The following is an 18,392-nucleotide window of genomic DNA, read 5'->3' as shown; positions in this document are numbered from 1 at the left end:
ACAAACATTTCCTGAGTGCTTACTATGTGCCAGGCATTTTCCATACATTATTTTAATCCTCACAACTGTCCTGTCAGCTTGCAACCATTATTGCTCCAGTTTTACAAACGAGTAAACTGGAGCAAGAGTGTTAAACAGCAGGTAGTTTTGAGGTGGTAGAACTGGTACCTAAAGCCGGACAGCCTGATGCTAGAACCCTCGCGTGTTCTCAGATTCCAGAGTGGCGTGTACCCCCCAGAGCCCATTCCTTCACATGGGATGCTTTCGGCCACATTCTCTGGGTGTGGTGGTTCGGCCAGCTTATTACCATGTACCGCCACTGCCCCCTTTCACGTGAAGATGGTCTTTGGTCAAAGCCTTGTGTGATGTCTGTGTGTGCCCGGCATGACCCTCAGCACTCTGTGTGTGTTTACTCGTGTAATCCTCAGAACAACCCAGTCAGTAGGCCGTGTTACGTCCTTTCAGATGAAGACATGGAGGCACCATGAGCTTACGTCATTTGCTTGAGACCCCACAGGCTGCACGTAGAGAGTTCTGAACCCAAGCAGTTTGGCGCTGGAGTCGGAGGGCTGAAATGGAACACAGATACTGTTGTCGCTTGTCGGAAGTGACTTCACTGAGAGGCTGTGGAGGGTTCCTCCATCTGTGTGTGGAGAGGGTTTGTCCTCAACATGGAATCATGCAGGTTTAGCTCTGCAGTTAATTTGTCTACTGACTGACTCATTTGGAGTTAAATTCCAAGGCAGCTGTAAACAATAAACATTTTGTTTCTAGTTATCTTCATAGCACTGCCCAGAGAAGAGAATTAAGAACCAAAACCTATGGGAGTTTTCAATATTTTTGCTAAGTTTTTATTTGCAATTTACGGGAAAATGACTTGCTGGGAAACAATTTTGTTTCCTAAAAAAAAAGAAACAACCCACCATCTTGCAACACCTTTAATAAATCATCCTTCAGTGTAAGTTAGGTGCGTTTTCATAGCAACCAAATTGTGAGAACATTTGGCAGCGAAGAGGCAGTAATGCTATTATGATCGTGTAACCACGCCAGCAGCTGCCACGCCAGACGTGGCTACGCGGTGAGGCCTGCAAAGTGTGGTGGCAGAGGCTGTGGAGCTGGAGCAGAGCGACCGAGCTGGTCTCTCCTCGTCCACCTGGGTTATAATTGCCTTTCTCACACTGCACACACAGCTCCACCCTGCTCAGGCTCTCTGTTCCTCCGTAAAACCACAGCTTTGTAAAAATCATGAAGCAACACAGCCACAGAAGACTGCATAAAATACACCTGCGACCTGATTAAAGTGTCCACCCTGTGTTTCTGGACCAAGTTAAAAAAGAGAACTCTGCCACTGCTCATGTGCCCCCAACCTGTCTCATCCTGCCAGAGATAACTGTGGTGTTGCCCTCTCCTGGGGCCACTTCTCTTCTTTGTGGTTTTCTTGTCAAGTGTGTGTGTGTGTGTGTGTGTGTGTGCGTGCGCGCGCGTGTGCACGCTCACGCGTGCATGCACGCATGCGCTAAGTCGCTTCAGTTGTGTCCAGCTCTTTGTGACCCTATGAACTATAGCCCACCAGCCTCCTCTGTCCATGGGATTTCCCAAGCAAGAATACCAGAATTCCAGAATTTTCCATTTCCTCCTCCAGAGGATCTTCCAAACCCAGGGATCGAACCCAGGTCTCTTACGTGTCCTGCATTAGCAGGTGGATTCTTTACCACTAAGGCCATCTGGGAAGCCCTTTCTTACCAAGAGTGCTTCCTTAAACACCTGGATTAGGTTGTTTGGTTTTGCCAGATTTTTGGTTCCCTTTTGCTTCCCCCCACCCCAACTTTTATTTTGAAAAATTTCAGACCCACAGAGAAGTTGAAAGAATAGTGTAGTGAACACTAGTTTGCCCTTCTCCTGGATTCACCAACTCAACATTTTACCAAATTTGTTTTCTTTTGCTCTATACATGTATCTATGTGTACATTTATGCAAACACATATATCTGTACGTCCTTTATATATGTGTATATATACATGCTCTTTATATGTATTTATGTGTATATGTGTATATCTCCTCTTTATTCTTTCCTGAGCCACTGAACCACTTGAGAATAAGTTGCAATCAATATGACCCTGCCGCCTTAAATTCCTTAACATGTGTCTCCTGAGGAGGAGGACATTCTCCCGCATACAAAGACTTATCACATCAAGAAGTGTCACCATTAACACCGTGCTCCAGGCAGATGCGTCGATCACAGTCAGTTGTCCCCGGTTGTCCTGTGGTAGCTTTCAGAGCTTTTCTTACTTCCATCCAGGGTCCAGTCAGGGATTGGACTGTTCATTGTGTTAGTTCCACATCTGTGTGCCTCCTTTGACCCAGAACTATTTCCTCGCCTTTTTTGTCTCTAGTGATACTGGCATTTTTGAAGATTTTGGAAGCTTGTTCTTAAAAAGAAACTTCCACCTTGACGTATAATTTGCATAAATAAAAATGCATGACTCGTAAGCGGACATTTGAAGAATTATCACAAAGTGGACCTGCCTCCACAACCAGCACCCAGAAGAGATGGAATGCTACCAGCCCCCTGAACCTCCCTTTGTGTGCCCCTCAGTACTGCTCACTCTTCCTCCTGCAGGGACCTCATCCTGACTTCTGGCCCCATCAGCTGGTTTTGCCTGTGTTTGCATTTTATACAGATGGAATCCGCAGGATGTCCTCTTCTGGGGCTGCTCCATCACTCCAGATTATGCTTCCGGGGTTCATCCCTGTTGGGCCTTCCAGACGTTCATCTTTGTTGTTTGTCCATCCTCACTACTGTGACGTGCTGTCTAGGTCTGTACTGCTGTCTCTGTCTCTCCTGTTGATGGACGTGTGGCTGGTCCATCCTGACTCCTGCTGAACTCCTGCAAACATGTCTGTGCTGTGTCCTGGAGACACTTGCATACACTTCTTTTGCATAAATAGTCATCCAGGAGTGGGAGTCTTGGGTCATAGAATATGAGTATCTTCAACTTTAATAGACAGATGACACCCAACTGCGAATTTACTGATTTTTTTTCTCCTACCAGTAGCTCCTGTTGCCCCATGTTTTCACAGGCACTGTCAGTCTGTCTGACTTTAGCCACTCTGGTTGGTGTGTGGAGTTTCTGTTGGTAGCTTTAATTGGTGATTCCCTGATTTGGTTCCTGTTTCCCTGGTCGAGTGCCTTTTCTTACGTCAGCCAGCCATCTGGTTTTGTTCTTTTGTCAAGTGTGTACTTGAGTAGCTTGCCCATTTTCCATGGAGTGGTCTGGTTTTGTTTGGTTTGGTTTTCTTATTGATTTTTAGAAGCTCTTTATATTCAGGCTACTGGTCCTTTGTCAGTGATATGTGAGACAAATGCCTTCTCCCACTATGGTCTTGCCTTTTTACTATGAAATAGCCATTTTTAGAGATCACAGTGATCAAATTCTGGCAGTTTCATGTGGTTTAATCTAGTATGAATTTTTAAAAAATATTTATTTATTTGGCTGTGTTGGGTCTTAGTTGTGGCACACAAGATCTTTGTTGTATTACTTGGGCTCGGTAATTGAGGTGTGCAGGCTCAGTTGCCCCATGACATTTAGGATCATATTTCCACTACCAAGAATTGAACCTATGTCTCCTGCATTGCAAGGTGGATGCTTTTTTTTAAATTAATTTATTTTTAATTGAAGGATAATTGCTTTATAGAATTCAAGGAGGGTTCTTAACCACTGGACCACCAGAGAAGTCCCAGCTCATGGGTGTTAGTTTGCATTTCCTAAGTGGCTAATGATATTCAGTAGCTTTCCACGTGCATATTCACCAGCCTAGAACTTTGAGGGTGGCTGTAAAGGAAGCAAGAGATATCCACTCAGAGCTTAGCACCATTCTTGGAAAGGCCATCCTTTTCCCATGCTCTGCAGTGTTGCTTTTGTCATAAATTGTGTCCATATGTGTGAGTCTGTTTCTGAACACTGCCCTTTCATCTATTAATACTTGTCTGCCCCTGTGTTGATACTCTGCTTAACTGATGTGGCTGCGTAAGACCTGTTGGATTCCCGTAAAACAAGCCTTCCCCCTTGTTTTCCTTCAGGTCATGTTGTAGAAATGGAATGATCTTTTGTGACGGTCTTCTATCATTTAGCGTAAGAGTCAAGGTTCATCCGTGGTGTTGCATGGATCAAAACTCCGTTCCTTTTTGTGGCCGAATATTTTATTGTGTGTCTAGACCGTCAGTTGATGGACTTTTGGGGTGTTTGCATTTGGGGCTATTACGAATAATGCTGCTAGGATATTAGTACACAAGTGTGTGTCATTCTCTTGGGCTGATACCTAGGTGCAGAATCACTGGGAGCTCAAATATTTAGCATTTTGAAGAACTGCCAGTGTGTTTTCCACAGCAGCTGCCCCATTTTACTTTCCCACCAGCAGTGCATAAAGACTGCAGTTTCTCTTTATCCCTTGCCAGCACTTGTTATTGCCTGTCTTTTAAATTATGGTATGGGTGTGACGTGATAGCTCGTTGTGGTTCTGATTTGCATTTTCCTGATGGCTAATGATGTTGAGCATCTTTTCACGTGCTTTACTGGTCACTTGTATATCTTCTTTGGAGAAATGTCTATTCAGACCCTTTCGCCTTTACAGAAAAGAGATTATTTGTTGTTTCACTGTTGACTATGAGAGTCCTTTGCACACGTCACCTCCGGGCATCCACAGCCCACCATACTAGTCCTCTCTCCCGTCGTCTCTTACTCCACTTTCAAATAGGCTTCAGGTTGTCAGTTGGCGAATTAGCATGTCAGCTCATCTGTCCACTCTTTGATTTCTGTATTTGTTCATCAGGTACTTAAGTGCCTCACCTGTGCCTTTGCTCTTTCTCTGCCCTCGAGTGCTGTCCTGAGAGAGCCGGCCCCCTGCCGTTTGGCTGGCTGGTAGTACTGTCACCTTCGTGACTCCAGGTACCCACCCTTGGGAGCATGTCTGCCAGCCTGAGCCTGACATGACATCGTCACAGTCACAGCCAAACCTTGAGAGTCCCGTGCCTGCTCCCACTCTCTTCCCAAGAAGCCTGCAGATGGTTACGTCTAGCTGGTTCTTCTTCCTTTTACAGAAGACGTTTGCCTCCTGGTAATTCCCCAGCCCCTTCACTTGAGTTATGGGTTCTGTCTTCTCTCCCTTTTCAGCAGCATTGCTCCTTGAGCTGCCTTCCTTTCCCCACACCTTTAACCTCCCCACTCTCCAGGACCACCCTGTCAGCCAGAGCTTTCTCGAGCGCTTACGCCCTGCACAGATCCCCCCCAGAACACCAGATCACCCCAGTTCTCTGCCACACGTCATGACCACACTTCTCTGACGGATTGACATGTGCTTTCCCCACTCAGCCCACCGAGTGTAACCACTCAGGTGCGTCCCTGCTTGGCATGGCGCTGCCGGTCTCCATGCTGCCCAGCCCGGGATGGCTTTTCAGCAGCATTGGACAGAGTGGCCCGTTCCTTTTTCTGAGTTGGTTTCCTCAGAATCCTGTTTGTCTGACTGTCTTCTTGGACTTCTTTGCTGGACTCCCTCCCCCACCCCTTCATGACTCAGAGGTCCTCAGGCTCCCTTCCTGGCCCCTCCTTTCTTGTCATCCTCTCCATGGGTGTAGCAGGGACATCCCATCTCTGGTCTGGATCTCCCCTCTGATTGGGACGGTGTGACTGCTTCCTTGACGTCCTTGCTGGGGGATTTCACAAGCGTCTTATAATTAAAGGGTCTAGAACTGAGCCTCTGGTCTTACCCCTCAAACCTGTGCCTGTCCTGGTCTTCCTCAGCCAGTGAATAGGGCGGAACACGGGGAGTCGGCCTTGTTCCCCTTCCTCACCCCTACGTCCAGCCTGTTGGTTCTGCCTGGAAGTTATTTCATGAATCTGCCTGCTTCCACCCAGTGGTGACCCCAGGCCGGGCCGCTCTGACCGTCTGCTTGGGTCACAGCAGCAGCGTCAGGGTGAGCTGCTGCTGACTCTCGATGCCCTCCAGCAGCTCACCTGTCCCAGCCAGCCAGGGTCTGGGTAGGGTCTTGGATCAGAAATCAGATCGAACATTGGTGACACTTCATTTGAATAAAGTTTGTAGTCCAGTTAGCAATATTATACCAATGTTGATTTCCTTTTCTTGATTATTGGTCTATATTTTTTTAATTAATTTATTTTAATTGGAGGATAATTACTTTACAATATTGTGATGGTTTTTGCCATACATCAACATGAATTGGCCATAGGTATACATGTGTCCCCCAATCCTGGACCCCCCTCCCACCTCCCTTCCCTTGTTCTGTTTGAAGTTGCACAATAAGACAGTAACACCAGGACAAGAGGGGTGAGGAATAGAAGGGAACTCCTAGTTCTTTTTGTCACTTTTCTGGATTGTCTAAAATTACTTCAAACAAGAAGTTTTTAAAAATTAAAATGAAAATAAAAACAGGGAAAATTGGGCTGTGTGCACCCACACTTAAAGCTCCGCCAAGGTCTCCCCTGCGCTGACTCAGGCTGCGCCCGCTGGGTCCAGCCCTGCCCGCTGCTGCAGCCTCACCCAGGCCACACTTCTGCCTTACCCTGCTCAAGGGAGGAGCAGCTGATTGTTTATTCTTCACTCCCAGTTCCAGGGGGTCAGGGACAATAGTCTGTCCTGCACACAGTTTTGTCATTAGCGTTCGCCTGGCATATAGCGGGTGCTCAGATAGAGGCAGTAGACAAGTGACTCCTTGGTCCTGTTCAGAGGAAGCACAGCACTTTCAGCGCTTCATTCTGCTGAAATCTTCTTGATTTTCATGCCATGTAAACGAGCCCCTGCTGCAGGCGTGCAGTCCGCTCCTGACGCGTGTGGGTGCCGCGTGTGCCAGGCCTTCCAGCCGGTGCTGTCAGTGCTCAGATGAGTAAGGGAGAGGCCATGTACGGTATTAAGGGCATTTGTAGTGGGCCTTGCCTCATGCTTGGCAGATCTCAGGAGCTCATTATTTGCTGAAGGAGTGAGGAGGATAATTTCAGAATCTTTTCCTTTTAAAATTGCTGCAGATACACACATAACATGCACACACACACACATTATATGTACAATCATGTAATAGATGCATATGCAGCATTGTGGAACTTTTCAGTTTTTTTTAATATCCTTTCAGCTGGTTCTCCCTTGGCAGGGGGAGGTGTGGGAGGAGAACTGCAGGACTTCTGGCGGCTTGTGGGGCAGGGGCCCTACCGTGGCCTGGCACCCACTTTCCTGGGCACCCCCTGCTGTGTCCCAAGGCGGCTTGACTTAAAGCCACATGGTGGGAGATGGGTAGAGATGTGGCTGATGATCTCAGTGGTGAAGGTTGCATATTGTCCATGAATTTAATTTCATTCAGGAAGGTAAAGAGGACACTGCAAAGGAAGTATGTAGTAAAAATGGGATAACACAGGGCCTTTGAGGTGGATTGGATTGAGAACCATCTGGTCTCTTGAAGATGTCAGTATAGGTCCTCAAGGAACTTGAAGTATTTCAGAGGATCCAGTGGGAATGCTGTGCTTCATGATGATTCCAGACGAAGCTCAGCTTTATGCTGGAACCGAGACCTGCCCTTGGCATGGGGGTCCCTTCTCGCAGTGCCTGGCAGAACCTGTGCCCGACTGTTGGTGACCCTAGAGTTTCTGGGCTGTGACGGGGGACCAGATGCTGTCACCGAATTTGCGTCAGGAAGGCACAGCATGCGGGTCAGCCAGCTGCAGGGTGAGTGCCTGATCACTGCGGGCAGCTGCCGCGTGAGAGCAGAGGCAGGGGCGGGGTCCCTCCCTCCCTCCCTCCCTCCCTCCCGTCCTGGGCCATGTCACAGCCCCTTGGGACCTTTCATTTCTTGGATGCCGTGGAGGCAGACAGCAGGCGGCAGGACAGAGGGGACCCAGGAGGAAAAGAAAGGGGAGGTTGGCTGAGGTGACCAGAGTCAGTTTACCTGCTTCACAAGTTGCCTGGGGTTGCAAGGGCCGGTCAGCAACACGGCTCATGAGACGCCTCCTCTGGCCTGGCCTTGGCCGCTTGCGACAAACCCATTAGCAACATGGCCGAGTGCCTAATTCAACATTCAGGCCGGTGCAGTCAGAGAAGCCACCCCCTGCTGGATGGTCATTTGTTCAAGGGTGTGTTTTACTACATGTGTTACTTTTAATGAGTGTGAAAGATCACCGAGCTCAGTGTTCATTTTACAAACTGCTTTTAGGAATCATGAAGTAAATTTCCAAGCTCTCCTGTTTCCTTATTCTTAAAGATTGTCTACCATTTTGTTTGCTTTCAATTTCTGTTTCTATACAGTGTCTGTTTCTACTCTGCTTTTCCAGTTTGCCATTGCTGCTCTCAGTGTGGAGGGTAATTTGCCCGTTGTCTTTGCTACTAAATGTTATCTATAAAAAAGTTCATACTGGTTTCACATTTAGTTCTCCTCTTTTCTCCAGCCTTTTTTTTTTTTTTTTTCGTATACCTCTTCTCTAGTTAATAAAGATAAGGAGTTTTCTGTTGCCCGTTCATTCTGGTTCTCTAACAAGGAAGGATCTAGATCTTCACTGTTCAGTGTGGTGGCAGTGAGCCACATGTAGCTATCTATAATTTATAACGAGAGAACATTAGAAATGGAGTTTTTCACTCGTGCAGCCACATTTTGAGTGCTTGGTGGCTTGTGACCGCTGAACCAATGGCTGGAGGACATTTCCTTCATCAGAGACAGTTCCCTTGGGCTGCCGGCCTACCTGCTTTACACACCCCAGTAGTGCTCTTCCTGTATTACCTCATCAACCCCCTGAAAGCCTCTTCAGTTTTCCAGAACCTTCTCCTGTTCCTCCCAGCCCAGCTGTGTGGGGCTGAAGAGTAGAAGGCACATGACCTAACTCTGTAGCAGTCCCAAGGGGTCTCTGAACCAGGGGAATGGAGTTGTCGCCTCTCAGCCTCCGTACCTCACCGTCTGAGGAGCTCTGTGTTCCTCTCATTTCTCTCGTTTGTTTTTTTTCTACTTCAGTATGGTTTTGTGGTGCCTGGCCTGCCATCTTAGCTGAGCTGGATTTCTTTGACTTTTGGGGGGCAACTTTTCTTCCATCCTTGAGCTCCTCTCCTGATTTTTTTTTCTTTTAACTAGTTCCATTTCTTTTTTAAGTGTGTATTTATGACGCATTCTTTGAATCAGTGTCATTTTTGCGTTCAGTATGCCTTTATTGATTTATCATGTTTCTCTCTTATTTTAAACAGAACACAGGATTTATCATTGGTGTTAATTAATGTAATATTTGGAGGTTTTCTTTATTGAATAATGATGTATTTATCCAGTGGGACATTTCATAGTTTTGAAAATAAATGAATGTGGATCACATGTATCAGTATGGATGACTCTCAAACATATTGCTGCACTCAAAAAAAAACAACAAAAAAAACTTCTAGAATGCTTGTAAAATAATATCATTTAGGTGAAGGCAAAAAAATATATTAACGCTGAGTATTGTTAGCATGATGTATGTACTTAGTGAAAACCTAAAGAAATATGTGCGGAGGAGCCCCTGATTGTGAGTTCAGGACAGGTCTCTGCTCTTCGGGGGAGGGGTTGGGTGGGGAAGGCCTGCAGGGAACCTGGATGCTGCAGACGACCCTTGCTCCTTGGACTGGAGGGACTCCACAAGTCTTCAGCCTACTTTTCCTTACATGTTTCTATGTCTGAGAAATTTTCTCATAAACTCAAAACCTCATGCTTATTTAAAACATAAGTAAATAAGAAAAAAATCTAACATGGAGAGTGTTTTCCATAGTTCTGTTGCTCTGTGAATATTTTGGTACATTTCTGTGGGTTTTTCATTCCTTAAATTTTTTTCAGCTTTATTGAGGTGTAATTGACAAATAAAATTGTAAGATATTAAAAGTATAAATTGTGGTTTGATATATGAACATGTTGTGAAAGGATTTCCCCATCTAGTTAATTAACACGTTCATCATCTCATGTATTTATCTTTTATGTTTGTGTGTGAGAGAACATTTAAGTTCTAGTCACTTAGTAGATTTCAATTATGTAATATGGTATTGTCAACTGTTGTCACCACAGTTTACATTAGCTCCTCAAGCTGTAATTCGGTGTTTTTAACATAGTGGTTTAGCTGTTAGTCGTGTTCGACTCATTGTGACCCCACAGACTATAGCCCACCAGGCTCTCTCTGTTCATGGGATTTCCCAGGTGGGAAACTGGAGTGGGTTGCCATTTCCTTCTCTGGAGGATCTTCCCAACCCAGAGACTGAACCCATGTCTCCGGCATTGTCAGGTGGATTCCTGACTACCGAGCCACCTGGAAAGCCCATCTTCTGGTGTTGTTGGGAATAACACATTTTTCTTTCCTGTGACGCCAGCTGCTCTTCATGCCTACTCTTGTCCAGGCACTCAGCTGTGAGGTTTTGGGCCAGCACCTCTGCAGCATAGGGACCTGCTTGTTAGAGTGTCTGCCCCCGCTCCCCGGGAAGTCTGAGCCCCTGGCCTTCTGCTTGGGTCTGCCTCTCCTTTAGTAAAGCCCCACTCTCTGCCCTTAGACGAGGGGACTTGTCAAGATTCATCCACCCTTGGGCATGAGAAGCTGTTTCCTGCAGCTCCAGGCCACAATTTTATGTAAGTCTCATCTCTGCGTGTCCACGTGCCCCCTGCATTGCCCCTTGACCTCTTCTCACAGGTGGGCGCTCACTACTCCCTGCCTTGGTTTCAGTTTCAGTTTGCCTCTGGGAGAGTCTACAGCATAGCTGTGATTTTCCCGAGGCAGGAATTACAGTGGGAGGCTAGCATGGGAGAAGGAACCCCCAGCCGGTGACCCCCCACCCCGTGGAGGGTGCACTCTTGACCTCTCTTCTGTTGCCCGGCAACACTTTTCAGGTTGTCAAGAACAGACCACACAAACACAGCTGAGAAAGATCTAAGAAAGGAAGACCACCTCTAGTGCTGAAGTGAAATTAGAGAAGACGGAGATGTCCAAGACGATATTGCTTCCTGATCAGGAAATAGAGATTGGGGTTTCCCAGTTCTGGGCTTGTGCAAGTCTGCCTCTGGCAAGAAAATGCCATCTGGGAAACTGTTTCTGGCGACAATCCAGCTGGTATGCAAAACACTCATCGAGAGAGAGAAAACTTTGATGTGACCTGAAAGCTGGTTGACTTGGAAAGTGAGGACACTCGCAGCAGGCGTGTGACTGTGCTGAAAGTGTGATATGGGAGCCTGCCAAAGCCTGCATAAACATTCCCACGAAGGAACAGGTGGTGACGGCCCCGTGCCGTCGCTCCTAGGAAAGGCTAGTCAGGAGTGGGAAGAAGTGTGGGGTTTTGTTTTTGCATAAGGTGAAGTCTCCAGGTGAGGCAGGGTGAAGCTGTCAGCGTTGCCTTCCGTCCCAGCTTTAGGTGCTCCCGGGAAGTGTCTCGTGGTGGCTCCCCTGCCTCTGCAGATGAGGGTCCTGATGGGTGAGAGGGGAGCGGCAGTGCTGGGGGTCTGGCAGCGCCCCGCCGTCTGCCACGGTGTGGCGAGGCTGTGGTCCCGCTGCTCAGGCAGGCTTGCTTGCAGCGCAGTGAGCAGTTGTCATCTGGGGGGTGTTGCATCGGTGATCTAGGAAGACAACCTGGGTGTCAGCCCAGCTCTTCTGGACTGGCCTGTAGCAGGGAGTGTTGCAAATTTGCTGATTCTTGGAGATATCTCATGAAGGTCAAACTTCTGTTGTGTTTTGTTTAATCTCTCCCAGACTTCTGAACTTTTGCCATGTTGAATTTTTAGTTCTTCAAGGCTGTTTAGCTTTATTTCTTATTTATATGTTTTTCCATCCTAGCTCTACTGTGTTATCTACTTCCAAGCCTTTCTTTGTAATATTTTTCTTTCACCTGCTACTGCCCACTCCTTTACCTTGAATTCCCAAGGGCAGTGTATTTCTTACTGGCTTTTTTTTTTTTTTCATTTCTCCTTCAAATCTCAGGACTGTTGCATCTTAATGTTTGTGTAGTTTTTGTTGTTTAAAAAAGAAGCAGCCTTATTGAGGTATAATTAACATACTGTATAGTTCACACTTCCAAAGTATACAGGTTAGTGGTTTTTAGAGTGTTCTCAGTTGTGCAACCGTCACCACCATCTGACTTTAGAATATTTTCATCATTTCCCCCAAAAGGAACCCTGGCCCATTAACAGTCGCTCCCCATCCCTCAACCCCCAAACTTCTGGCCACCACGAGGCTACTTTCTGTGGATTTGCCTGTTCCAGACACTTCCCATCAGTGGGATTATGTCAGACGTGGCCTTTTGTGTCTGACTCCTTTCACTTAGTGTCCTATAGCTTTATTTCCATTTCAATATATTCCCCTTTTAGGGTTTTGCTTTTCAGTTATTTAACTGCCACTTATTCCCAGATCTTAAATTAAATCTCCTATTTATCTATTTTCTAGAACGTATCTTCCATTGTCTGTGTCCTGTGTGCAAATCTGAAACTCTTAACATTAATTTTTAAACTATTAGTTTAACTATTAGGTTAAAATCTTAAAATTAGCTAGTATTTCTCAGGTCTCCAGGGGGAAGAGTACAGTCTGTGTCTCCTGTAACTGCCACAGACGTGACCCGACATGCTCGCCTATGTCTAATGGTCACTCAGGGTCACCTTAGGTGAATAACAGTTCATTAGTTGTCAGTTCGTCTTAGTTCCTGACTCCTTTCCTTCTAGCTGTCTTGTTTTGTAGTCTCTTCTGATTGTTTAATTCTGTCATATGTAGTATTCCATAGTTACTATAGACCTTCACTTTCCTTTTGTTTTCTAAAACTCACTGTAAATATGCCTTTTGTCACTGGTGAACCACCTGCCAGCACAGATTTGACTTCACGTGATTCTCTCTTCTTGTCGGTAGTCACTGTCCTCACCCTCACCGCCAGCCTCCCATCCTCCCATTTAACTCTTTGTGAGCATTACTGCATGCCCTTCCTCGGTCTACTCTGAGTTCCTCTGGAGTGTTCCTGGAGCTGCCCTGAGGGGAAGCACTGACTCCTTTAATCCTCACATAAGACTCACATAAGGTGGGTCATCATTAGGTGACTTGTATTTCCATTTTAGGTCACGGTTTTCATCTGCACTGTTGCAGATGAAATCATTATCCATTTCTTTCAACACTCAGCCCAGGTCCCTGCCCTCAGTAGGTTACTCAATAAATATTTTGTTTGCTGGGTAAGTGAATGTGAGAATGAGCCAATGAATGAGAGATGGTTAGTACCTGGCAGACTGTTTCCATAAACAGCCAAATGCTGTCTTTCAAAGAACTCATTTTGTAGCTTTTGAAGACCTGTGGTATTAAACCCTAATTCAGGAGCTTCTTAGAGTTGGAGGGAGTGGGTCTTTGAAGGTGGTTACACTGGCCTCTCCCTGTGTTGGTTTCCAGCATTGAACAGGGTAGCACGTCCTCTTGCCAAGTAGGAAAGTTCAGAAGACAGCTCACAGGAACGTGGTCACCAGGTGACTGCCCGGTCACTCACCTTTGGCCGTGATATGTACCCATTCCTGCGAGAAAACGGAGGCTGGCACTGGGGGCGCCAGCCGCAGGAGCAGGTGTGGGGCAAGTGTGTGCACATGTGTGTTCTTGTAAGAGTTTGTGGGTTGGGCTAAAGGTGTAGTCAAGATCAAGCCACACAGGCACAGTGCCCATCACTTCACTTTTTTAGAAGAGCGTTAGTTTCACCCACAGCCATTTGCTATCTTGAGAACTTGTGATTTACTGTCAAGTGTTGGGACAATCAGGATGAATCACCTCCTTGCAATTAATTAATTGTTTCATGTAGGAGTAGAGAGGGCCCATCCACAATGTTGTGATGTTAATAAGATGGAAAATACTTTTTTTTCCCCACCAAAACTTTTGCTCTTCTTAAGCAGAAGCAATAGATAGTTATGAAATATCTATAATTTTGTAGGCCCTGGTTATTTGGTAGATTAAGGTTGAACACTTTGAGTCTTTATTTTCTGTGTTGACTGACTGCATTTTAGTGTAAATAATCCTCATGCTACTTGGTCATCACAGACCTAGTTAGGAGGAAAATTTGTTACAAAGTGAAGTGAGTTTTTAGACTGTTTGGTTCTGAATTAGCCCAAACCGATGGCCTCCCCTTACATTTATTGTTTTAAGCTCCCAGGCGTCTGCTGTGTCACGCCTCTAACTCCCAAGGTCATGCCTCCAGGCATTCTTTCCTTCCTGATTAGTCTCCTCTTTTCTTTCGGGTTTCAGGTTGACACTCATGTCCTTGGTTCTCAGGTTGGGATATCGCCCTCCAGAGCAAAAGTCCTGCAGAAAAAGACTGAAATAAAGAGGCCAGAATCGTCTTTCTTTTCCAAAATGAACTTTGGCACTCACTCAAATTACACTCAGCTCACGAAAACTAGACACGAGTTGTGTGCAAGGCTTAGGTTTTCTCCTCAAAGAATTGATGCTGTAGTTAAGATTGTGGACCACGTCAGCCTCTTGAGCACATGTAGCCACAGGTGGCACTTCTGCCCGTTGGAAGTTCTGGGTACCTTCTCTAGCTGCTATGAAATTAAGCCAATGGAAGGCATCCACGCTGGCGAGGTTCAAAGTCAATTACCAGGAAAGAATATAAGAAATCTTATTAATTGTTCTCCTGTTTACACTGTACATAAGAAAATAAATAATTCAGCTGCCTTATTTTGCCCTTCTGCTCAAAGAGAGCCGTCCTAACGAACTTGGACCCCTGGTTCTCTCTGCGTGGTTACTCATTAAATCCTTATGTCTTATGATCTCTCTTGACTGGAGACTTTAAAGGGGTTGCAGCCCAGTCACCCAGCCCAAGTAACTTCCCTGGGATAGTTCACATCCGGCCTGGCTGTGTCACACTTGCCACTCCGGTTTCAGCAGAAGGCTACACTTTAAACTTAAACTTTTCATATTGAAGCATAAATTGAACGTTGCTTAACTTGGTCACCGATTTGGTCACACATCCGTTTGTCTGTCCTTTGGAATACTAGCACTGCTGTGTTACTAGTACAGGTTGGTCACTAGGGGCTCCCCAGAGGAAAATTCAAGTTAGGAGCAAATTCGGAGCAGTTATTGATTTAACAGTCCTCCAAATGCTTTTTTGTACATAGAAGGAGCGTAAAAAAAAGAGTCCCAGCGATAAGCAGGCCAAACACACTGGTTGATAATAGTAGCTAATGTTACTGGCTTTTTGCCGTGTGCCAGGCACTGCTGTGAAGGCTGCACGTGTGCTAATCATTTAATCCTCGAGTCAGCCCCATGGGGTGAGTCCTGTTCTCAGTGGGACGCAGAGCCATGAAGAGTCTCACCCCGTCACATGTATCGAAGGGATGGAGCCTGAAGCCCTAGGCTCCCCCGCCCTCGGAAGCCACGCGCCCTCACCCGTCACACCTGCCTGCCACGAAGCCTTCCCGCTGCCCCACACTTTGGGGAGCAGGTTTCTGCCCGTTGGTCTCCCACCTCCCTTGTCCCCTGACTCCCTCTGCACCCGCTTGTGGCCAGTGTTCCCAGGGCTCCCTGGTTTTTCCTCAGCCTCCTGCCTGCTTCTTCCACCTCCTCCCCATGGCCCCTGTGTGAAGGTTCCTGGAGTCGGCCTGCCCAGTGCAGGACATGGACTCCAGCCCCTGTGTGACCACCCCTCTCCCCGACATGTCCTCTGTTCCAGCCACGCGACACTCACCTCCATCCCCGCCTCTGCCCGCCAAACACTCCCTTTCTGGAGGCCACTTCCCCAGTTTTTCTGTCGACACCCACAGCCTGACACGGTTGCCCCAGCCCCTGGTCCTGGCAGCTCTCACAGGACTGGCCTCTCTTTATCGTCTTCCTCAGCATGGAGGAGACATCACCCAGGAGGCCTCTCTGAACCACTGAGTCTTTGCAAGGTGCACCCCGTCCCGTGCCTTCTGGGCCTGGACCCGCTGCCGAGGTCCCCCTGCAGGAGCCGCCTGTATGGGGAGGGCCGTGGCTACTGTGTTCACACTTGTCCCCCCAGCATGATCACAGTGCATCGTAAACAGAGGCTCATGATACATGTTTGCTTGGTGAGTGGCAGCTCAGTAGCCACAATTCAGAGCGAGAACAGCAACAAGCCTCAGGGGTGTCCCCTCCACGGCAGGCATCAGAGCTCGTGCTGTGGAGCTGGCGCCGGGCCCTGCATCCCCAGGCAGAGATATTCTAGTTAACGTCCCTCTTTAGTTTATGCGCAGTCAGGACTGTGACTAATCCTATACATATTTGGGATGTATATTTTTTTTGGAAAAAATATAGGGAAGTTCAGGACCTCAGGTTAAGAGTGAGCATTTGACACTCTCCTTGGAGTCAGTCAGTATCTAAAATTATTTATCTCAATCTTTGGATTCCCACCTCTGAGTTGGCTGCACTCCTGGGTGTCTTTAGGTGTCCTCGGTGTCCTTGACAGATTCTCAGAATAGTTGACTTAAAAACATACATGAAAAAAAAAGTACACCATACAGTATTTTACAAGGAGGGTGGGAGAGAAAGAAAGATGAAGTGACGAGATGGTTTAACTATAAAATGATTAAGGATTATTGAGGAATTAGCCCCAGGGTCATTTGATTAATTTTAGAGTATTTATTAAATATGAGTTGATTGCGAGAAACTGTGGATTCAGAAGTGTAGACACTGGCCACCTCTTGATTGAGTCTCTCCATGATGGCTTTTCTTTACCGCTTTCTGCTGCAGCTTAAACTCTTTAAGATGGAAACCCTGCTTTGTTCTGATTTTATTCTCTGTGTACAGCATACACCAGGCCTAAAATAAATATTTATTGAATAAATCACATTGTCACTCCCTTTCATAAATTCACAGTCTGGGTCAAATTCCAGTAAAGACTAACAATGGATTTCTTTCAGTCAGGCTTGCTTCTTTTTCAGAAAGCCCTTGGGTTCCATCTGGAAAAGCTGTTCCTTGTTACCTTCCCAGCAGATAGTCCTGCACACCCAGAGCAGGGCCCACCACCCGTCACAGTGGCTTCCCCGGGGAGTGTATACTGCTACTGCAGCCTTTGTGGGCATTGTAAAGTTGTAGGCTAAGTGTCCACTTAACCAGCTTTTTTCATTTGTTTTAAATGGGGATTTGGTGAGAGAATAAAATTCACATAGATGGCAGCTTGACACATGCTGATGTTCTTGCCATGAATGTCTGGATCCCATAGAAACTTGATGAATGTGAATCGAGGGAGGGCTGAGTTCCCTGATGGTGCACATCCTGGTCTCCCCCTTCAGTGTGGTTGGCAGTCCCTGACGTAGGTAACACAGTCTGTAATGACCCTCATGTCTAGAGTGGCCAATATGAAGATCAACAACCGGTCTCTACAGATAGAAACAAACCCCAGAATTGTAGAGGGTCCGCCATCAGTGGGCTCTGCCACTGGCAGAAAGAGGCCATGAGACCCTTCCAAAGAGGGACTTTTAACCCCCATTTCAGCCCCAGAATGTGACATGAGCTGCCGCCACTCAGAGGACACAGCTGGAAGACATGGTGTGTCCTAGAGGCGGGTGTTCTCCGTGAGGCTCTGCGTCTCTGGGAAGCTCACGGGTGCAGTAGTGAAAATATGACCTTTTCTCATTTTCGCTTTACTCTCAACTTTGCAGGAGAGTGCCCCGCGCAGAGAACAGGACGGAGCTGTGCTTTGACCACTGCTGGTGTCACCTGTGCTGACTGTAATTTTTATCCATAGGTTTGAAGACATACCTGATAGCGGGTCAGAGAGCGAAGGAGTCTCACTGCAGCTGTTCAGAGGCCTTGCTTTCTGGCTTTGAGGTCCTTGACGGCTCGCGGGTGTCCTCAGGCCCTAGGGGACAGGGGACAGCGTCGCCAGGGAGTGTCAGTGACTTGGCGCAGACTGTCAAAACCTTTGATAACCTTAAGGTTAGTTTTTTTTTTTTCCTACTTCTAAAACATGATATTAATTCTGCAGTAGAACATGTGAAATAATAAGCAGCCTTCAGGTCTGTGGCAGAGACTTGGAATGCCCTTTCATTTTTTTTTTTTTTTAACATTTTAAAATTTAGTATAAGGTTAGCAGCATTTTGCATTTTTAATATCTTTGCTTTTATGATATTTTATGCACCACCATTTTCTTTTTACACATAGACTTGCTTCTAACTTGAGTTACTATTTTCTTTCTCTATGAACTATGATGTCTTGGGGGGAATTTCTGAAAGCTCACGAAACGTGATGATAGTCAAGGTGATTCTCTCAGCGTCTTGCTTTGAGACCTAGTTCATATCTTATTTCAGAGACCACTTTCTCAAGTACTCATACGTCTCCTGAAATCCAGTGTTTTATATAATTATTTTAAGTTTTGTTGGTATGGATAAAGCCCGTGCTGTATACCTCACTGGAGGAGCTCAGGCTCGCCAAGAACAT

The 18,392-nt window shown here is 46.6% G+C and overlaps 1 protein-coding gene across 4 annotated transcripts in view; it reads left to right on the top strand.

Annotated features, from left to right (window-relative positions):
* ADCY9 (adenylate cyclase 9) overlaps positions 1-18,392 on the top strand; it is a 101,483-nt gene that overhangs the window by 44,739 nt on the left and 38,352 nt on the right. For all 4 annotated transcript variants that reach the window (XM_043914186.1, XM_043914185.1, XM_043914183.1 and 1 more), the window contains exon 3: positions 17,701-17,891. In XM_043914186.1, coding sequence (XP_043770121.1) covers positions 17,701-17,891 — 191 coding nt within the window. The remainder of the gene's footprint in view (positions 1-17,700; positions 17,892-18,392) is intronic.

This window comes from Cervus elaphus, chromosome 10 (assembly GCF_910594005.1).
Source record: "Cervus elaphus chromosome 10, mCerEla1.1, whole genome shotgun sequence".
Lineage (NCBI taxonomy): Eukaryota > Metazoa > Chordata > Mammalia > Artiodactyla > Cervidae > Cervus > Cervus elaphus.
Note: the sequence above shows the minus strand (reverse complement) of the source record. Positions and strands in the feature narration are given on the sequence as shown.